Source organism: Bos grunniens, chromosome 3 (assembly GCF_055505025.1).
Source record: "Bos grunniens cultivar Pamir isolate PY7600 chromosome 3, Bosgru_T2T1.0, whole genome shotgun sequence".
Lineage (NCBI taxonomy): Eukaryota > Metazoa > Chordata > Mammalia > Artiodactyla > Bovidae > Bos > Bos grunniens.
Genome location: NC_141167.1, coordinates 94123568 through 94146955, shown reverse-complemented (window position 1 = coordinate 94146955; position 23388 = coordinate 94123568). Strand labels below are relative to the sequence as shown.

The 23388-nt window shown below is 40.9% G+C and overlaps 1 protein-coding gene across 13 annotated transcripts in view; it reads right to left on the bottom strand.

The window, feature by feature from the left end:
- Positions 1-23388, bottom strand: part of SLC22A15 (solute carrier family 22 member 15) — a 113632-nt gene that overhangs the window by 10027 nt on the left and 80217 nt on the right. For 11 of the 13 annotated variants that reach the window (XR_015160767.1, XM_086392030.1, XM_086392029.1 and 8 more), the window contains 3 exons: positions 18848-18933; positions 3288-3408; positions 1716-1788 (listed from right to left, as the gene is read on the bottom strand). Coding sequence is in view for 10 of the 13 variants with exons in the window: in XM_086392030.1 (XP_086248156.1) it covers positions 1716-1788; positions 3288-3408; positions 18848-18933 (280 nt within the window). In the remaining 3 variants the exon portion in view is untranslated. Of the gene's footprint in view, positions 1-1711; positions 1789-3287; positions 3409-18847; positions 18934-23388 lie in introns of all 13 variants that reach the window. The other 2 variants (XR_015160768.1, XR_015160769.1) reach the window with 1 other exon arrangement.

Sequence of the window (23388 nt, the reverse complement as noted above, 5' to 3'; positions counted from 1 at the left end):
AATTCTGTGGCTAGTTAGAATGTCTGCTTTGGTCATCTTTTCCTGATTTTTCAAAGGTGATGACATGATGGGGGAGGAGAGGGAGGTAAGGGGAGGAGGAGAGGGGGACTCCGGCCCTCTGCATGCAAACACGTGACCACACTGCAGGTGTGTGATTGAACCAAGGGGAACACTCGCCTCTTCTCAACTTAGCCGGACTCAGGGGGAAACACCATGTTGGGTTTTATAACGTTCTAGGACAGCCATCCAAAACAGGGTATCTTTAATGATAAACACCTAATGTTGGACACATTTTGCAGACTGGAACTAGTAAGACCTATACAAAGGGTCTTGTGATCTAAAATTGAGTGTGAAACATGGAGAGATGTCTCAGGGAAGAGTCAATTCTTACTTCATGTTGGATCTGTTTCTTTGACTTGCTTTTCATTGCTTTTGTCATTATAATCATACATAATGGCCTGCCTCAGAGAACCTTGGGCTTCTCAGGCGGCGCTAGTGGTAAGGAACCTGCCTGCCAATGCAGGAGACATAAGAGACACAGGTTCGATCCCTGAGTCGGGAAGATCCCCTGGAGAAGGGGATGGCTACTCACTCCAGTGTTTTTGCCTGGAGAAATCCAAGGACAGAGAAGCCTGGTGGGCTACGGTCCATAGGGTGGCAAAGAGTCAGACACGACTGAAGCAACTTAGCACGCACATAGCACACAAAGAACCATGCTTGAGGGTTAAAGTGCCATTCTTCAACTCACAGAAAGATAATCTGACCCTGGCCACCTGTGAACTGCTGCAAGAAAGAAGAGATTATCACATCCCCTCTCCAGGCTGGCCATTCTGGGAGATATTTGCAAGATTAATGGCCTTTTTATTTTATTTCTTCACCTCCTCTGACTCTGTGTTCTATGAAAGAACCTAGCATTCAGACTCTGACAAGATGGTTCTGTTGAGACATTAGTGGTTGACTGGCCTGTCACTCAGCAAACAGAGAGAGCTTGGACTCAGTATCAGAGATACTCAGAAAAAGGAAGTATATCCTGCTTCCTCAAGAAAAGAAAAGGCTACAATGGCACTTCAGAAATATCCTATACTAGGGTGTGGTGAGTCGTAGCCTGAGTGATGAGTGGTTGTCTATAGAACAGGCTCACAGCCTCACATCAAACCTAGTCACGTTTCAATAAGTCTTGGCTGGGAAAGTCCTAGAGAAGACCAACAGAGATGTGCCCGGGGGGCTCCATGGGATCTTTCGCAGAACATGGACACTTGAAGATGGGATGGAATTTACACTATTCATATCTCCCTTTCACACATTTCTCTTGTAACTTTCTTTTCCAAGTGGTGTGCTTTGTTCTCCTCATTATTAATACAGGGTACCAATGCCTAGCACATAAGGTTATGGTGAAGACTGCATGAGACGATATATGTAAGAGGCTTAGCACAGAGCCCAGCACACAACAGAAACTTCAGAAATGCTCACTAATCTGCTAACTTACAAATAGGGACAGGAGGGTTCAGGTTGGCATCAGCTGACTGCAATGAACACAGTCAACCCCTGGGAAGGGTCCATCTGCACTGACAGATCCTTAATCTAAAAGGCACAAGGTTCACATTTGCATCGGCTCATCTTCAGTGGCAGCTGCTTGCTGCCTCTTTCTACTCAAGAGCACAAACATTTATAAAGCAGAGAATCAAGAAAGACAAAACTAGGAGGTACAAACCAACCAGTGAGGGGATGAAGGGAGCAATGATCCCACCAACTCGGGAGAACATGGAGCAAGTTCCAAGCCCAACATTCCTGTAAGGTATGAGAAAAAGCAAAAAAAAAAAAAACCCAGTAAGTTCTAGGGGGACAATTTTAAGGCTCTAAGGGATAGTGGGCTCGGAATAACAAATCCCAAAGTGGAAGTACAGGATACTATAAGCAATACTGCCCATTAGAACTTTCTATGATGCTGAAAATGTTCTGTAAGTTCCCTGTCCAGCATGGAAGCCCCCAGACACATGCAGCTACTCAATGCTCAATGTGAGTAAGAATGAGGAACTGCACTTTTAATTAATTTAAACTTACATAGCCACATGCAAGGTTGGACAGTGCAGCTATAGAGGCTGGTGAAAAAACGAGCATGTGAATATTTCTTGTTAAATGTTCTCATGTTTTAGGTCTCCTATTAGTTCAAATAGTCAAAGAAAAGCCAAGGCTTTATGGTCTGAAAAGTCTGTCCATTCTTTTAAACTCAACTAATTAGCTACAGAAGGATCAGGCATATAAATAGGAACTGGCTGAACATATTTTCTCAGGAAACCAAGAACATTACCTTTCTGGGAGTGTGGGTATTAAGGAGCAGGGAGGAAATGAAAATGATAATGATTATAAGTAGTGTGATCATACAGCACTCTGTTATCCCAGCTGAATTGTTAACAAGTCCACTTTCACTCTGAAAAGTGTCCCAGTTTGGAACCAAATGGCCATCCTAGTTTTATAGGGAATAGCCAGAGAAAGCAGTTTCTGGGAATAACCAGGGAATGACAAGCCAATTGTGGGCAATCTGATCTCTTACTGGGAAAAAGGTAGACAGAACCATTAGTCTTCTTGTATGGAGTCCACTTGGAATGATCCTCAAAAAAGATTGGGAAAATGCTAAATAGGGAACCAAGACCCAGCACACAGAGCCAGTTCTGCAAAGACTAAGCTGCATCTCTGCCCTTCAAATTAGGTTTGGTTTCTTGTTTTCAAATTTATTTTATGAGGGGAAACTTGGAAAGAAATATGTTGAGGCTTTTCTTGGTTTGTTTTTGAATATGTTATTTTTGATATAAGCATGTCCTTCTCATTAAAAACTACTTTTAACATGTAAATATAATATTCACTTATAACTATAAAGGATTATCTCTTTTGAAATATGTGTATTTTGTGCTAAAATACAGATTCTATGATAACAGGGAGCTTGTTCTCTGGTCCACTGTGTGCCTGGCACAGGAGGGAGGGGTGTCTGAGTAACTCAAGCAATTGAAATAAAAACAATATACGAGCACTATTCGGGTGATGGGATACACTTAGTGTAGAGTAATTCTCTCACAAGATGGACAGGGAATTCAGCCAAAGATAAAGCAACATTTTCCTCAGCTAGTAGGGCAAGACTGAGCCTCTACAGGCCCTGGGTTCATGACTGCTTACTGCGTTGCTTCTGGCCCCCACCGGCTGTGCTCTAGAAGTGAGGACCACGCCTCTGTCAATGCAAAAATCTACAACAAAATGCAGGAAATGTGAAGGCAGAGGCTGAGGGCAAGGCGTACCTGATGACTGTGGGGTATAGCTCCGAGGTGTAGATATACACAATGTTGAAGGCGGCACTGATGGTCAGCTTTCCCAGCAGGGACAAGGAATGGCTGTTCACCACTGCAAACACACCTGTGTCTGAGGAAGACAAGTGTCATACCTGTGAGGTCTTCGGTGGAGAAAAATCCCTCTGAATGACACACTTAATTCTGAAGGAGTAAGAGACATTCATGGTGATCTCAAGTAGCAGAGCGGTCGTATAACTAGACACACATGCAAAAGGTTTAGTCATCTCAAACGGCACAAAAAAATATTTCTCAGCATTTTGGCCAGCCCCAGGAAATCTTTCACAGTGGCTATCATGATGGGTGATTAAACCTACACAACCTAAATGTCCATTGACAGATGAGTGGATGAAGAAGATATATATGTGTGTGTGTGTTTACATATACAATGGAATATTACTTTGTCATAAAAAATGCCATTTGCAGCAATAGGGGTGGACCTGGAGACGATCATACTAAGTCAGACAAAGACGAATACCCTTTGATGTCACTTACATGCGGAATCTAAAATATGACACAAATGAACATACCTACAAAACAGAACCAGGCTCACATAGAGAGAACAGACTTGTGGTTTCCCGGGATGGGGGTGGGGGATGGAGAACCTGGGAGTTCGGGACTGTGTGTGTGCTCAGTCTCCCAGCGTGTTAGGGATTAGCGGATGCAGACAATTACACAGAGGATGGATACACAACAAGGTCCTACTCTACAGCACAGGGCGCTGTATCCAGTATCCTGTAATAAACCACAATGGAAAGGAATGTGAAGAAGAATATATACGTATAACTGAGTCACTTTGCTATACAGCAGAAATGAACACAACATTGTAAATGAACTATATGTCAATTAGATTAAAAAAAAAAAAAACACCCTGCACTCACTCCTGAACGACAGAGCTCCCTGAAAACATCTGTACTGGAGTCGAGTGAGCGGCACAGAAGTCGTGAGTTCTGCCTATACGGGTATTACCCGCCTCTCCTTTCTTCCCAACCTCATTCAACAATCAATGATCAGCACGAGAAGCCCTGATACATGAGAGGAGTAAATTTCCCCAAACTCCAATCTTCAGTTTGTATTCCTTGGCATTCCATTGCAAAGATAAGTAATAACCCCACTAAACTATTACCAGAAGGTATACATTAATGTTCCTTAAAGAACAAGATTCTAAATATGGAACTACTTTTCATCCTTCCTCCTCCCCAACTTCTTACTTGGATTACTAATCAATAATGATATTTGAGTTTCCTAATGTAACCTTTTTTTTTAAACACACAATGCAAAAATACAGTTTATGCCAGTTCATTTCCCTATCTAAAATGCTATCAACTGTCCAGTGGTTCTTTCTTTTTATTAATAACTATCTTCTCTGGGATCTTACAATGTAATTATTCCTCAAAAATATTTAACTTCTTCCCTTCAGCAATCCACTAGCCTCCACCTTCAAAATAACACATTTCTCCTTCTACAAAAATACCCAAAATTCTCATTGGCTCTATTGCACTTTTCCTCACTTCACAATCAAACATCTCCAATGAGTGACTGACCTGAGTGACTGACCCTCCCTTTCCTCAAGTGCATCTGCCTTGTGACTCACTACAATGTGGCTTCCAATACCATCCTCTCCTGAAACTCCTATTCTTGAAGGTCAACAGCAATGTCCTGATCACCAAAGTAATTGCTTCTCATTCTCCTTGACATTTCTGTGTAATAGAACATGCCTGTCCCTTCCTTGGGACTGCATACGTGGTTCATCAAAACCACTCTTCCCTTAAATAACTCAAATGCAATATCCTCTCCTGCCCTTGACTTTCATGGCCCCTATTCCCCAGTCTGCGCAACTGGCATGTTTCAGACACTCTCTTGTAGTTGCTTACTTTTCCAGTTTGTCTGCCCCAAATATATTTTGACTTCTCTGAGGCCAAGGCTTTGTTTGTGTCTGTTTCCCTCATGGCACCTCCCATAGTCTGAGGCACAGAGGTGCTCACTAAATATTTAATGAATGGATAAGTGTAAAGACTAGGACCGGGATTAATTTAAGTGAAGACATCTGAAGAGGGAGGCACATAATACAGCCCATTCCAAAATACAAGTTTCACATTCCCAGCTTGACTATGAAATAAATCTTCATCTACTTTAAAGATGGCGTTCTAAAGATGATGTTCTGAATGCAGTGGCCCAGCACTGCCAAACTCGACCATCTGGGGCCTGCTTCTCTTCTGCCAGGCCATTTGGAAGACTATGTCAGCGATTTTAAGTACTGAATATATTATTTCAAGCCATGAGGTGCTTGCTTCTGGAAAAACAATCATGTTCACGGTATAGGACTGGGACTTTGATATATAAAAAATTCAAGTAAACCAATAATGAGGGCAAATTAAATTCATCAGTGATTTTTCAGGAAACCGGGGGAGTCAGGAAGTGTCTTGAGTGGCACTGAAGCAAACAGAAATGTGCACATTTGCTTGATTACAAATGATCTTTGGGACTGTTTTCAACCCACACAGGACGGCATCTTTCAGAACAGAGCTGGAGACACTCTACATCTTTAAAACAGGTTAGGGGATTGTCATCCTGAAAATTAAATTCATATAATATGTCACAGAAGGCGACATCTAAACACCCACAAGACCCCAAGCTGAAAGATGTCTCCCTGGCAAGGTTCAGGACACTTCCAGCCACAGTTCATCTGGGGAGCCCAGCTCCAGCCACATACCCACAGAGTGCTCCCATCAGCCCGACACCTCATCTGCTGCTTGAAACTTCCCCTCTATGTTCCTGCCAATGGAGTCTGCAGTGGCCACTTGAACGTGGGGAAGCTCACTTTCCCCAGAGTAGCTCATGTCAATTTGAGACAGCTCTGATTACTACAAAATGATTTCTTAGCCTTTCCCCTGTGGAGCTGCTGGGCTGTTGGTCATCATGAGCCAATGATGAGGTAGGCTTTGCAGCCACTGGGCTGGTTCCCTGGATTTCTGACCTTGGTTCTTTACCCAAAAATGAAATCATATATTATTGGCTATTTATAAATGTTCAAAGTGACTGTTGAGAAAAAAGAGTGTTTTAAAAGGAAAACTTAAGCTCAATTATCTTTGTGAGGGAAAAAACAGAATTTTCAAAACACTTATATCCTTCAAAGTAATGAACTTAAAAGGCTTTAAGTTAATTCCAATGATGTAGCTACTAAGGATGTCATTTTCAGAACTAGTTATCTGAAGTTTTCTCAGAGTCCGTTGGGGTCACCAGAATACATATCTCAGTATATTATAGTCACATTGCACTGACCCAAAGAGTAACAGTTCAACTTTATCATCCACTTAATTCACTGGGCGATTACAGCAAATTTCTACTATTTTTGAATATGCTAAAAATCTATTTTGTGAATATGTTAAAAATTTATCAGAGAGCTCTAATGCTTCTGAAATTCATCCATGACCCTGTATGTATCAGAAGGTTTTAATGTCTTCCTTTGTTGTTGGTGAGTAATTCTTTGTATGGATATATCACAATTTGTTTATCCATTCCTCAGCTGGGGCACATTTGGGAACTGTTATATACTATGAACATTTTTATCAAAGTCCTTTCGTGGATCTATGCTTCTGCTTCCACTGGGTATTTAGGAAGTCCTATACATTCACTCTTATGCCAATACCATACTTACTGTTGTTTTTTTTTTTTTTTCTTTTTCTTGTTTTTAGGCCACACTCCGTAGTTTGTGGGATCTTAGTTCCCCAATTAGGGGTTGAATCCTGGCTACTGAAAAGAAAGGACTAAAGCTTAACCACTGGACCACCAGGGAACCCCCCATGTTGTCTTGATTAATACAAATTTATAATAAGCTTCAAAATCAGGTAGGATAAAATCCTCCAACTTAATTTTTCTTGATAAAAAATCATTTTGGATATAATTTGCATTTGCATAGAAATTTTAGTATTAACTTGTCACTGCTGCTGCTAGTCACTTCAGTCGTGTCTGACTCTGTGCAACCCCATAGACAGCAGGCTCCCCCGTCCCTGGGACTCTCCAGGCAAGAACACTGGAGTGGGTTGCCATTTCCTTCTCCAATGCATGAAAGTGAAAAGTGAAAGTAAAGTCGCTCAGTCGTGTCCAACCCTCAGCGACCCCATGGACTGCAGCCCACCAGGTTCCTCCATCCATGGGATTTTCCAGGTAAGGGCACTGGAGTGGGGTGCCATAGCCTTCTCTGAACTTGTTACTATGTATCAACAAAAAGAAGCCTGATAAATATTTCACTGGGATTGTGCTGAAGATAAATTGACGTGGGGAGAACTTGACATCTTACATAGTATTTCCTGATCCTTGAGTATGGTAAACTCTTCATTTATTTTATTATTACCATTACCACCAATTCATTTATTTAGTCTTCTTCAATTTCTCCCAATGTTTTATATTTTATAGTTTTATATAGGTTTTATACATATTTTAAAAATTCTATTCCTAGATATTTAATATTTTTATTTTTTTTTAAATAGCCTTGTTTTGTTTCAATTTTTTGTTTATTGCTGCTGCTGCTGCTAAGTCGCATCAGTCGTGTCCGACTCTATGCAACCCCATAGATGGCAGCCCACCAGGCTCTCCCGTCCCTGGGATTCTCCAGGCAAGAGTTCTGGAGTGGGTTGCCAGTGCCTTCTCTGTGTTTATTGCGAACATACAGAAATAAAACCGCACCAAAGACCGCTAAATTCATTTATTTATCCTAAAAGATTTTTTTTTAGTATTTTCTATGGAGACAATCATGTACTCTTACGAATAAAGACAATTTTACTTCTTTGTTTTCAGTTTGGATCCCCCTAATTTCTTTTTAATTGCCTCACTGTATTCGCTAGCTATTTCCGTAATTTCAGTAAAATGCTCCAAAGAAGTGGCAATCCTTGACTTTTCCCCTGATCTTAGGGAACGATAATTTAGCTTTTCACCATTAAATGTGATGTTAGCTATAGGTTTTCTTTTATCAGGCTAAGGAGACTTCTAGTTGCTGTGAGGTTTTTTCCGCTTGCATTTGCACCATACTATTGTCTTTTTATTCATTTTTAAAAATCTTTAATTGGAGGATAGCTGCTTTACAATGCTGTGGTGGTTTCTGTCTTACGTCAACATAAATCAGCCATAGTACACACATGTCCCTTCCCTCCTGAGCCTCTCTCCCACCCCCCACCCCACCCCACCCGACCCTTCTAGGTTGATCGTCACAGAGCACCATGTTGAGCTTCCTGCCTCATATGGCAAATTACCACTCCAGTATTCTTGCCTGGAGAATTCCCAAGGACAGTGGAGCCTGGCAGGCTGCAATCCATGGGGTGGCAAAGAGTCGGACACGACTGAGCAACTGGGCAGAGCACAGCATCTGTTTCACATGTGGAAATGCATGCATTTCAGCGCTACTCTCTGTGCCTCCCTCTTTCCCTGCTGTGTCCACAAGTCTGTTCTCTGTTTGTGTCTCTATTGCTGCCCTCAAATAGGTTCATCAGCACCACTTTTTCCAGATTCCATATATAAGCATTAATATATGATTTTTTTTTTCTCTTTTTGACTTACTTCATTCTGTATCACAGGATCTAGGTACATCCACCTCACTAGAGCTGACTCAAATTTGTCCCATCTTATGGCTGGGTAATATTCCATTGTATATATGTACCACAACTTCTTTATCCATTCATTTGTTGATGGACATCTAGGTTGCTTTCATGTCCTGGCTATTGTAAATAATGCTGTAGTGAACACTGGGGTACAAGTGTCTTTTAGAATTGTGGTTTTCTCAGGGTATATGTCCAGCAGTGGGACTGCTGGGTGATACGGTAGCTTTATTCCTAGTTTTTTAAAGAAATCTCCATACTGTTCTCCATTGTGGGTATATCAATTAACATTCCCATAATTGGTCAAGAGGGTCTCCATTTGTCCACATCCTCTCCAGTATTTATTGTTTATAGATTTTTCTGATGATGGCCATTTTGACCAGTGTGAGGTGGCACCTCATTGTAGTTCTGATTTGCATTTCTCTAATAATAAGTGATATTGAGCATTTTTTCATGTATTCATGAGCCATCTGCATGACTTCTTTGGAGAAATGTCTGTTTAGGTCTTCTGCCCATTTTTTGGGTTGTTTGTTTTTCTGATATTAAGCTGAATGAGCTATTTGTATCCTTTGGAGATTAATCCTTTGTCAGTTGCTTCATTTGCAATTATTTTTCCCCATTCTGAGAGCTGTCTTTTCATCTTGTTTATGTTTTCCTTTGTTGTGCAAAAGCTTTTATGTTTAAGTAGGTCCCATTTGTTTATTTTTGTTTTTATTTCCATATTGTAAAGAATGGGTGTTGAAGTCTGACAAGTGCTTTTCCTACTTGTATTGAAAGGATCATATGGTTTGTTTTTCCTTTTGGTCTTTTAATATGGTGAATAACACTGATTAGCTTTTGAATGTTAAGCCAACATTGCACTTGTGGGATAAATCCTGCTTGATCATAATGCATTACCCTTTTTATTTATTGCTGAATTGAATTTGCTAATATTTAGGTAATGATTCTTGTATCTATATTAATGAGAGATACTGACCTGCAGTTTTCTTACATCTTTTTTTGGTTTTAGTATTAGGGTAATTGCTGGCCTCACACACTGGGTTGGAAGAGTATTCTTTTTCTTATTTTCTGAAAGAATGTGTAGAATTATATTATCTCTTCCTTATGTGTTTCATAATTTACCAGTGTTTCTAATTATGTGTTTCATAATTCCAGCCATCTGGGCCAGGAATTCTCTTTGTGGAAATGTTTTAAACTACCAATTAGATATCTTTACTGGATAAAGTGGCTATTCAGCTTATCTTTGTTTCTATACAATTTGGTAGTTTGTATCTTTCAAGAAATTTTTCCATTTTGCCTAAGTTGAACTTATTGGCATAAAAATGTTTATGCTAATTTATGCCAAAATTATCTCCTTATAAAAGCCTAAAATTTCTATAGTGATGTCCCTCTTTCATTCCTGATATTGGTAATTTGTGTCCTCTTTCTTTTTCCTTTATTAGTTTCAGTTCAGTTCAGTCACTCAGTCGTGTCCAACTCTTTGAGATCCCATGAACCGCAGCATGCCAGGCCTCCCTGTCCATCATCAACTCCCAAAGTCCACCCAAACCCATGTCCATTGAGTCAGTGATGCCATCCAACCATCTCATCCTCTGTCATCCCCTTCTCCTCCTGCCCTCAATCTTTCCCAGCAACAGGGTCTTTTCAAATGAGTCAGCTCTTCGCATCAGGTGGCCAAGGTATTAGAGTTATAGCTTCAGCATCAGTCCCTCCAATGAACACCCAGGACTGATCTCCTTTAGGATGGACTGGTTGGACCTCCTTGCAGTCCAAGGGACTCTCAAGAGTCTTCTCCAATACCACAGTTCAAAAGCACCAATTCTACGGTGCTCAGCTTTCTTCACAGTCCAACTCTCACATCCATACATGAGCACTGGAAAAACCATAGCCTTGACTAGACAGACCTTTGTTGACAAAGTAATGTCTCTGCTTTTTATATGCTGTCTAGGTTGGTCATAACTTTCCTTCCAAGGAGTAAACATCTTTTAATTTCATGGCTGCAGTCACCATCTGCAGTGATTTTCAGTTCAGTTCAGTTGCTCAATCGTGTCTGACTCTGTGACCCCATGAACCAGAGCACACCAGGCCTCCCTGTCCATCACCAACTCCTGGAGTCCACACAAACCCATGTCCATCGAGTCAATGATGCCATCCAACCATCTCATCCTCTGTCGTCCCCTTCTCCTCCTGCCCTCAATCTTTCCCAGCATCAGGGCCTTTTCAAATAAGTCAGCTCTTTGCATCAGGTGGCCAAAGTATTGGAGCTTCAGCCTCAACATCAGTCCTTCCAATGAACACCCAGGACTGATCTTTAGGATGGTCTGGTTGGATCTCCTTGCAGTCCAAGGGACTCTCAAGAGTCTTCTCCAACACCACAGTTCAAAAGCATCAATTCTTCGGCACTCAGCTTTCTTTACAGTCCAACTCTCACATCCATATATGACCACTGGAAAAACCATAGCCTTGACTAGATGGACCTTTGTTGGCAAAGTAATGTCTCTGCTTTTTAATATGATGTGTAGGTTGGTCATAACTTTCCTTTCAAGGAGTAAGCATCTTTTAATTTCATGGCTGCAGTCACCATCTGCAGTGATTTTGGAGCCCAGAAAAATAAAGTTAGCCACTGTTTCCACTGTTTCCCCATCTATCTGCCAAGAAGTGATGGAACCGATGCCATGATCTTCGTTTTCTGAATGTTGACCTTTAAACCAACTTTTTCCACTCTCCTCTTTCACTTTCATCAAGAGGCTCTTTAGTTCTTCACTTTCTGCCATAAAAGGGTGGTGTCATCTGCATATCTGGGGTTATTGATATTTCTCCCAGCAATCTTGATTCCAGCTTGTGCTTCTTCCAGCCCAGCGTTTCTCATGATGTACTCTGCATATAAGTTAAATAAGCAGGGTGACAATATACAGCCTTGACGTACTCCTTTTCGTATTTGGAACCAGTCTGTTGTCCCATGTCCAGTTCTAACTGTTGCTTCCTGACCTGCATATAGGTTTCTCAAGAGGCAGGTCAGGTGGTCTGGTATGCCCATCTCTTTCAGAATTTTCCACAGTTTATTGTGATCCACACAGTCAAAGGCTTTGGCATAGTCAATAAAGCAGAAATAAGATGTTTAGCTAGAGGTTTATTGATTTTATTGATCTCAAAAAACCAGCTTTTGGTTTCATTGGTTTTTCTCTATTATTCTCCTGTTTATATTTTATTGATTTTTACTTTTATACTTATTATTTCTTTCCTTTTGCTTTCTTTGTGTTTAATTTGTCACTTTTTTTTTTTTTTAATTTGCCTTCTAATTTCTTAAGGGAGATGCTTAGATAACTGATTTGAAAACTTCCTTTTAAAAAATGTCTTACTTTTGGCTGTTCTGGGTCTTCGTTGCTGCACATGTGCTTTCCCTAGTTGCGGTGAGCCGGGATAACTCTTGGCTGGAGCATGGGCCCTAGGCACGCCAGGCTTTAGTTAGTTGTGGCACACGGGCTTAGTAGCCCCGTGGCACATGGAATCCCCTCGAACCAGGGATTGATCCCATGACTTCTGCATTGACAGACAGATTCTTAACCACTGGACCATGAGGGAAGTCCCCTCTGATGCTTTTTTTAACTACACTAATTTCCCTCCTAACCCTGCTTTACTGCATCCCACAAACTTGATACATTGTACTTTGATTGTTTATTTTAAAATATTTTCTAATTTCCTTTGTGATTTCTTCTTTGACCCATGTTTTTTTCCAAAGAACGGTTTTTAAAATCCAGGATCTGAGGATTTCCTGGTATCTTTCTACTACGGACTTCTAGTTTAATTCACCTTTGGTCAAAGAACTCATTTTTGTAAGAGTTCAATCCTTTTAAATTTATTGAAACTTGTTTCATGGCCCAGAACATAGTCTCTCTTGGTACCTGTTCTGGGCGCACTTTCCAGACAGAATGCATATTCTGCCGTTTTAGGGATGTGTGTTTGATAAATGTCAATTAGTTCATGTTGGCTGTTTAAGTCTCCATATCCTAATTCTTTTCTGTCTACTTTTTCTATCAGTCATTGAGTCATTATAAATATCTAATTATAATGGTGGATTTGTCTATTTCTCCTCCCACTTCTGTCCATTTTGCTTTCTGAACTTTGATTCTGTTATCAGATGCACACACAATCAGGATGCACACACAATCAGGACTGTAATATCTTTCTGATGAACTGACCACTTTTTCATTAAGCATTTATAGTTATCATCAAATCTGGAAAGTAGTTGCCCATAATTTTTGCAAGTATCTTTTTTTTTTTTTTAACTTTCTCCTTCTTAGGTTCCAATTGCATACATGTTGGGTTTGGTGTTGTCCTATAACTTTTGTTTGTTTCATTCTGGAGTGTGTTTCGCTATGTCTTCCTCACTGATTTTTTAAAAAAATTTAATTTATTTTTGGCTGCACTGGGTCTTCATTGCTATGCTTGGGCTTTCTCTAGTTGTGGTGAGCAGGCTTCTCACTGTGGTGGCTTCTCTGGCTGCAGAGCACAGGCTCTAGGTGTGCGGGCTTCAGCAGCTGCAGCTCGTGGGCTCAGTGGTTGTGGTGCCTGGGCTTAGTTGTTCCACAGCATGTGGGAACTTCCCAGACCAGGGACTGAACCTGTGTCCCCTGCACTGGCAGGCGGACTCCTGACTGCTGGACCACCAGGGAAGTCCCCTCCTCATTCATCTTTTTTTCTGTTTTTCATCTCAGTCACTGCTTTTATTTTCATATACTGTATGTTTCATCTCTAGATGTAACGTGTGCCTCTTTTTCTATCTTCTATTTCTCTGCCCATTATGATCATGCTTTCTTCTGTCTTTGTAAACATATGGCATACACTTATAATGGCTGTTTTAAGGTTCCTGCCTCCTCATTCTATTATCTGTGTCATTTTTGGTTCTGTTTCTATTGACATTTCCCCTTGTTGTGGGAGATACTTTCCTGCTTATTTGCACACCTGGCAACACTGACTGATGCCATAGGTTATGAATGTTACACTGTTAAGTGCTAGATTATGTCATATGCCTTTACATATTGATGTTCTTCTTCCTAGAATGCAGTTAAGTGACTTGGAATCACCGTATCCTCTGAGTGTTTGAAGCACTTTTCGAGCAGGCTCTGCTATAGCGGAATAGCCTATCATGTTGGGTTACTTTGGCCCAGGAAGTCTCACCCAACACTCCACATTTGGCTAAAGAGAACACAAACCAGGCGTGGCCCCACGTTCTAAGATTTGTTCTACTTGTTCCTTCTGTTCCAGCCTCAGGAGCTTCCTCAGACACATGCCAGATCTGAAAACAGCCAAGGGCTCAGCGATCTTCTGCAGATCTCTGGGGTTCTCCCTAAATAGATCTTACTCCTCTCCAGGATTTTGTCCCAGAAAATTCCAGCTATATTGGCCTTCCCAAGCTTAACTATCCATCTTCTCAATTAGGCTCCTGCTTGGCAGGCAGATTCTTTACTGTCTGAGCCACCAGGGAAGCCCTTAATCAAGGATAGCGATCAGGTAAAATGTATGACGACCAATCTGTGGAATAAATTAGTGACTACTTTGTAACACTGCCCCCGGGGAGAACATCTACTTAGAGGCCAACCAGGGTGCAAATAGGCACTGAACAGACACACAGGCTAAGGAACGCCAAGCAATCTATTTTCTAGCTTACTGGCTGTCTCTTGTAGAGGCACACCTATGTCTGTGCCTCAGATACTGAGCACCACAATCATACGCAAATGCTAAAAAAGAGCTGGGAGGTAGAGGGCCACTTAAGTTGGCAGAAAGGAAAGAGTGAATGTATGCTTGATAAGGAAAAGTGAGGGCAAATGAGCAGAAAAGCAGTAAGAAAGTGAGTGGTCACCAAACTCACGTACAAGATGTTAACAGAAGTTTTTGAATGGCCAGGACTCTTTCTTCATATACATTTACTGGAATTTTCATAACAGGTAGCCTAAACCTCGGCCCTTTGAAAAAAACTGAGCTTTAAAAGAAAGCCATCAGAATATTTTAAAGAGTAAATATGAAAGGTTCAAAGAAAGTTTAAAGAACAAATATTTTTAGCTCAAAGTAGAGAAGACTCAGGAATAGCTTAGATGACTCCCTGCAAAGACAGAAAGGATTATGCAAAAAAGGGGTGACCATATGTTCACTATCTCTAGTGATGAATAAAATGAAAGGAAATGGGCTCCGTTGTAGTGGAAGAGGCTCATTCTAACACTGTAATGGCTATTAAAAATAGAGACAATTTGCGAAGGAACATTACAGAATGTCTTTCTCTGGAAATCTTCAAAAACAGACAACATCCACTTTTCTAAGTGTGTCAGAGGAATCCTATTCCCAGGGCACATCTGAGACTCTGCTGTGCTGTTTGTTACTCAGCGTCCACCAAGGGCATGATCCATGAAGGGCTCAGCTGCTCTCTTAGGATAGATAGGAAGTGAGCAGACAGTGATGACCAGTCTAGTCCAGAGACCACAAATCTGCATTCCCTTTGGCTCTGTGTAGAAACGGCTGTGTGTCAAAAATAAACTCAAAATGGATTAAAGATCTAAACATAAGACCAGAAACTATAAAACTCCTAGAGAAGAACATAGGCAAAACACTCTCCGACATACATCACAGCAGGATCCTCTATGACCCACCTCCCAGAATATTGGAAATAAAAGCAAAAATAAACAAATGGGACCTAATTAAACTTAAAAGCTTCTGCACAACAAAGGAAACTATAAGTAAGGTGAAAAGACAGCCTTCAGAATGGGAGAAAATAATAGCAAATGAAGCAACGGACAAACAACTAATCTCAAAAATATACAAGCAACTCCTACAGCTCAATTCCAGAAAAATAAATGACCCAATCAAAAAATGGGCCAAAGAACTAAACAGACATTTCTCCAAAGAAGACATACAGATGGCTAACAAACACATGAAAAGATGCTCAACATCACTCATTATCAGAGAAATGCAAATCAAAACCACTATGAGGTACCATTTCACGCCAGTCAGAATGGCTGCGATCCAAATGTCTACAAGCAATAAATGCTGGAGAGGGTGTGGAGAAAAGGGAACCCTCTTACACTGTTGGTGGGAATGCAAACTAGTACAGCCACTATGGAGAACAGTGTGGAGATTCCTTAAAAAACTGGAAATAGAACTGCCTTATGATCCAGCAATCCCACTGCTGGGCATACACACTGAGGAAAACAGAATTGAAATAGACACGTGTACCCCAATGTTCATCGCAGCACTGTTTATAATAGTCAGGACATGGAAGCAACCTAGATGTCCATCAGCAGATGAATGGATAAGAAAGCTGTGGTACATATACACAATGGAGTATTACTCAGCCATTAAAAAGAATACATTTGAATCAGTTCTAATGAGGTGGATGAAACTGGAGCCTATTATACAGAGTGAAGTAAGCCAGAAAGAAAAACACCAATACAGTATACTAACGCATATATATGGAATTTAGAAAGATGGTAACAATAACCCTGTATATGAGACAGCAAAAGAGACACTGATGTATAGAACAGTCTTTTGGACTCTGTGGGAGAGGGAGAGGGTGGGATGATTTGGGAGAATGGCATTGAAATACGTATAATATCATATATGGAACGAGTCGCCAGTCCAGGTTCGATGCATGATACTGGATGCTTGGGGCTGGTGCACTGGGACGACCCGGAGGGATGGTATGGGGAGCGAGGAGGGAGGAGGGTTCAGGATGGGGAACACATGTATACCTGTGGCAGATTCATTTCAATGTTTGGCAAAACCAATACAATATTGTAAAGTTTAAAAATAAAATAAAAAAAAAAAAAAAGAAAAGAAACGGCTGTGTGTAGAGTCCCACCATGTGGGTTACCTGAAATTCAGATATGTGGGAGAGAGGAAAGACATGAAGTGGCCAGGCTTGCCTAAGGTGTGACAGCTTATAGATGCACTTAGAATGAAAAGGAAAAGTTTCTCTCTATAAGAGATGATAACAGGTAGAAAACACCTGAATTTCCAGGTTGTCTATGAAAAACAGAATCTGTTGAACTGAAAACTGCAATGATTTGAAGACCATCAGTGCCTCATTGCAGACAAACAGAACGGGGCACTTAGTTCTCCCAGCTCAAGGCAGGGCCACAGTAGAGAAGCTTCTCCTTTTGCTAGCGGAAGCACAGGTGACAACTTTCTTAGAGGTGAGAGAAGTAGGCAAACCTATTGAATTCTCTAGTTTCCAGGATTCCATGAAAATCACTGTAGGGCTGCACTAAATACTGAGTAAAATCCTAACTAGAACCAACAGCGCTCTGGTCTTAAGGCACAGAGCCTCAGGCAGCAGCCAACAGCACAGCAGGTGTAGTTGGGGCTGCAGAACTAGGGCACGTGGCCTTGGCGTCTTCAGTGACCCCTGAAGAAAAGCCATCACCAGGGCAGCACTTAACACATGATATGCTCCGACAGGAAACGAATTCTTCAGCTGCATTTCTAGCAGTTATCAAAACTTTATGTTAGGGTGAGCCTGGATGGGAGGGGAGTTTGGGGAGAATGGATACATGTATACGTGTGGCTGAGTCCCTTTGCTGTCCACCTGAAACTATCATAACTTTGTTAATTAGTTATACTCCAATATAAAATAAACAGTTAAAAAAGAAATAGAATTACTTCCAAGCAACAACCACACAAAAACGTTTGTTAGAGAGTTCCCTGGCAGTCCAGTGGTTAGGACTCAGAGCTTTCACTGTTGGTGCTTGTATACTAAGTCGCTTTGGTCGTGTCCAACTCTTTGCAACCCTATGGACTGTAGCCCTCCGGGCTCTTCTGTCCATAGGATTCTCCAGGAAAGAATACTGGAGTGGGATGCCATGCCCTTCCTCAGTGGATCTTCCTGACCCAGGGATTGAACCCGTGTCTCCTGTGGCTCCTGCGTTGCAGGCAGATTCTTTACTGCTGAACCACCGGGGAAGCCCAACCTGCTGGGCCTGAGTTCAATTCTTGGTTGGGGAACTAAGACCCTATAAGCTGCCCAGCTTAGCACTCCCTTAAAAATATTTATGTTAAACCATTTCACAATGATTCTCACCTAAAGAACAAGCGCCATGATGGAGCCCTAACAAAATCCAAAAGCCTCTAAAACAGGGTTTGCATTGTACCCTAAGCCCCAGAAGCAGAGAGTTCATTATGACCCATTTCTTATCTTTGAAAATCACTGCTAAAACCACAGTTCTTGATGCAATAGAGGGCATGCCTCAGGTGTGCTACAGCAGAAAAGAAATTGAGAAACAGCATTATCTATAGAATTTCTACAGAAGGGCAGGAATCATATTAGAAATGAATGCCAAAGGGACTTTTCTTTAAAGCTGTGTTTACATAGCAACGCGACAAATATAAAAATAGCGGCATTTCCTAAGGATGTTTTATTCACACTTTACAAAAGACTGAGAGAAGGTCAATCATCACCAATATTCTTCTTCTTCGGCTCTTGCTATTATCAGGGTGCCTTGGAAGTACTGATGGGGATGCTGAGGGGTGCCAAAACCACCGTGGAGGCCCAGTGCCTCTCATCTCCGGTCTCGTGATTGGCTGGACCAAGGAGGGCAATCTGCAGCCTTGGACAGAGTTTCCTTCTGTGCAGAACTAAATGGCCCTCATCATCATCAAATAAACAACTCTAACAACACCAGTACTGCAGTCCAGACACCCCAGATGGTAGCTTAATCGCCTGAAAGAATTAATAGTGCACCTCTAAGCACATTATTCACCCAGAGAATAGTTTAGGCAATGGAAAGAATCTGGCCCATTATACCCCACACAATTGCTAAATAATATGCAATCACAGAAATGAAGCATGGCATATGGTAATCTCTCCACTATATTGAGATTCATTGTAATAAAAGTGCTGTTCAAAACCCCCATGTAGAAACTGGAAAGGCATACCTTTCTTTTCTGGGAGAAACATGACAATAAGACAAGCCAGTCCTCCGAGGCACAGAAATGCTGCCAACGTCCGCTTCCGACCAAACCTAAATAAAACAGAGAAGTTCACGTCTCTCTAGAGAAACTTACACATTCATTTCCTCCATCCTCCAACCTTCCTTTTAAAATGTCCCCACGTGTATTACATGTTCATCTTTTCTTAAGGAGTGGGTAGCAAATGTGACTGACCAAGACATGACTTAAGTAACCATCACAAAGCAAATGAAAACCACCTGGATGGCAGGATTAAATGATGTGTGTGGGACAAGAACAGAGAACCATTCCATCTACTTTTGTGAGTGCTTACTATGTTCTAGGCACTATCGGAAATGTTTTCTGTCTCTATCATCTTTCTTAATGCTAATAATCAACCTTTAAGACATGTGCTTAAGGGTTCTCCATCTTCTAGAGAAGAAAACTGAAACATGGAGAATTTTAGCTCATTTATTCATTTTCTGGTTATTTGTATCTTAAGCAGTTAAAATTTTATACACCTCTTTCTTAAAAAGACAAACAGAAGGAAATTTCTTGTTAGTGTACCAGAATTAAATGAAATTCATTGCACATTTTCTTGGGAGAAATAATTTTCAAATAAGAGCTCTAGACTTGAAAGAAAGATAAGAACAGTCACAAGCCTTCCTTTACTAGGCAATATGCTAGGTGCTCTGTGAGGCGCTTCAATGTTATTCGGTACTTTTATGATAATTTTTCCAGGGGACTTTCATAATCCCTGGTTTAAGGATAAATACATCAAGGAACGTAACTTCTCAAAGTCATTAAATTAACACATGGCTAAGATAGGTCTGCCTGACCCCCAGTGTGGCGCTCCTTCCCTCTGCCTCAGGTTTTAATCCTGACTCCAGTGGTGGTGGCTGGGGGACAGGGAAGGATGCTAGTCTCCAGGTTATTGTGCTTAATTTAACAGTCAGTATCCAATGTTTTTCAAATGATAGGCATCATTCAAGGCAGGCATTAGGGATTCAAAGACGTACAGGACACCCCGTGGACTATGTCCTCGTGACACTGTATGTGGTCATCAGAGGGGGGCACAGGGAGCTACAACAGGAAGAACACCTGAGGGGTGTCTGGCCCCCGAGGATGCTGGGACAGATTTCTGAATAAGTCCCCTGACTCAGCCCTTGGACCATGATGTGAGTACACTCAGGCATGAAGAGAGGGGTCAGCAGAGGCAACTGGGCCCAATCCCCAAAGAAAAGCCCTTCAATTGAATGGAATCTAAAACTGCCCTTTAAAATAAGCTGACCTCAATACTCACAATGACAGCATCCAGTGCATGCTAAAGGAATGCTGTTTTTTTTTTTTTTTTAATAAAAATGACAACTTCTAGAAAATGATAAATGGTATAAGCCAATTGATTTCTAGCTCACAATTTCCAACTGCCCTGGTCAGCGGTTCAGTAATAGAAGGAATCTGAGAAAGCCAAGGAATGAGTGCTCTATAAAAGAACTTTTAAAAAATATTTCAAAACTGTGCTCACTGATTATGATTGGCAAAAGCAGGATCTACTCTTCCCATCAACAAAGTCCGGTGGGACTTAAAAGGAAAGAAAAGTCTTTCTCATTCCTCCAGTTCTTTGTCTTATGTGAAAGCTTCTAAATGACCATGAGTGGGTCATGAAATTCTAATTGGGTCATGGAGTTCTATGTATGTCGAGCTGATATTCCCATTTGGGATGAACGAATTACACACAGCCTGCTCAAAAACAGTCAGGTGGTAACGTCTTTTAATATTGGGTTAAAAATCTATGAAGACCTAAATAGATATTTCTCCAAAGAAGACGTGCGGATGGCCAATCAGCATAGGAAAAGATGCTCAACATTGCTAATTATTAGAGAAATGCAAATAAAAACTACCAGATGTCACCTCCCACCAGCCAGAATGTTCATCATTTAAATTCAACAGATAATAAATGCTGAAGAGGATGTGGAAAAAAGGGAAACTTTTTCTCCATAGCGGCTATACCAATTTACATTCCCACCAGTAGTGTGGAGGGAATGTAAATTGGTATAGCCTCTATGGAGAACAATATAGAGGTTCCTTAAAAAGGTAAAAATAGAGATACCATATGATCCAGCAATCCCATTCCTGGGAATAAATCCGGAGAAAAACAGAAGATACCCTGCACTCCAATGTTCACAGAAGCACCATTTACAGTAGGTAAGACATGGAAGGAACCTAAATGTCCACCAACAGATGAATGGATAAAGATGTGGGACATAAATAAAATGGAATGCTACTCAGGCATAAAAAGGAGTGCAACAATGCCATTTGCAGCAACATGGATGAGCCTAGAGATTATCATACTAAGTGAAGTAAAGTCGCTTAGAGAAAGACAAATAGCATGATATCACTTATATGTGCAATCCAAAATATGATACAAATGAACTTATTTATAAAACGTGAACCTAGATATTATCATACTAAGGGAAGCCAGTTACTTCGAGAAAGACAAATATGATACTACTTACATGTGGAATTCAAAAGGTGACACAAATGAACTTATCCACAAAACACAGACATAGAGAACAAACTTACGGTTACCAGAGGGGAAGGGCGGGGAGAGAGACATTAGAGGAGTTTGAGATTGCCAGACACAAACTACTGTATATAAAATAGATCAACAACAAGGTCCTACTGAGAGGGTAACAGGCACGAAAGCTAGGGGTCTCCAATTGGAGGAAATAGGCTGCAAGTGTCAGACGTGTTTTATCGCTCTCTTAAGCGGCAGGAGGAAATAAACTGCAAGTCTCAGATTTTTCCCTTCTCTATACAAAATTAAAAGGAGGTTTCTCTTAAAATTCTGTGTTGCCATGATGACACCTGGTTCCACCTGAACTTAACTTTTCTCAAACCTTGAGCTAACCTGTGCGTTTTTCTTATGTAAATGTTTTTCTTAAGCTATGTTAATGAACTATGAATTTACCCTAGAGTCTGTCTTTCTTCAAGTCCTGCATAAGACTCAGAACCAATAAGGGCTCAACAAACCAGTATGTTTTACTCATACAATTATTCTCCTAATCTATGTTAATGACACTATATATTTGCTTGGAAACCTGCCTTTCTTCAAGATTCATATCAATCATTTTCTGGCACGGGATGATTCACCTTGGCGTAGTCAATAAAGCAGAAGTAGATGTTTTTCTGGAACTCTCTTGCTTTTTCGATGATCCAACGGATGTTGGCAATTGGATCTCTGGTTCCTCTCCCTTTTCTAAATCCAGCTTGAAGTTCATGGTTCACATACTGTTGAAGCCTGGCTTGGAGAATTTTAAACATTACTTTGCTAGCATGTGAGATGAGTGCAACTGTGCGGTAGCTTAAACATTCTTTGGCATTGCCCTTCTTTGGAATTGGGATGAAACTGACTTTTTCCAGTTCTGTGACCACTGCTGAGTTTTCCAAATTTCCTGGCATATTGAGTACAGCACTTTCACAGCATCATGTTTTAGGATTTGAAATAGTTTAACTGGAATTTCATCACCTCCACTAGCTTTGTTCATAGTGATGCTTCCTAAGGCCCACTTGACTTCGCATTCCAGGATGTCTGGCTCTAGGTGAGTGATCACACCATCGTGGTTATCTGAGTCATGAAGATGTTTTTGGATAGTTCTTCTGTGTATTATTGCCACCTCTTCTTAATATCTTCTGCTTCTGTTAGGTCCATACCATTTCTGTCCTTTATTGTGCCCATCTTTGCATGAAATGTTCCCTTGGTATCTCTAATTTTCTTGAAGAGATCTCTAGTCTTTCCCATTCTATTGTTTTCCTCTATTTCTTTGTACTGATCACTGAGGAAAGCTTTCTTATCTTTCCTTGATATTCTTTGGAATTCTGTGTTCAAATGGGTATATCTTTCCTTTTCTCTTTTGCCTTTCGCTTCTCTTCTTCTCTCAGCTATTTGTAAGGCCTCCTCAGACAACCATGTTGCCTTTTGCGTTTCTTTTTCTTGGGGATGGTCTTGATCACTGCCTCCTCTACAATGTCATGAACCTCATTCCATAGTTCTTCAGGCACTCTATCAGATCTAATCCCTTGAATCTATTTGTCACTTTCACTGTATAATTGTAAGGGATTTGATTTAGGTCATACCTGAATGGTCTAGTGGTTTTCCCTACTCTCTTCAATTTAAATCTGAATTTGGCAATAAGGAGTTCATGATCTCAGCCACAGTCAGCTCCCAGTACTGTTTTTGCTGACTGTATAGAGCTTCTCCATCTTTGGCTGCAAAGAATATACTCAATCTGATTTCAGTGTCGATCATCTGGTGATGTCCATGTGTAAAGTCTTCTCTTGTGTTGTTGGAAGAAGGTGTTTGCTATGACCAGTGTGTTCTCTTGGCAAAACTGTTACCTTTGACCTGCTTTGTTTTGTACTCCAAGGCCAAATTTGCCTGTTACTCCAGGTGTTTCTTGACTTCCTATCTTTGCATTCCAGTCCCCTATAATGAAAAGGACATCTTTTTCGGGTGTTAGTTCTAAAAG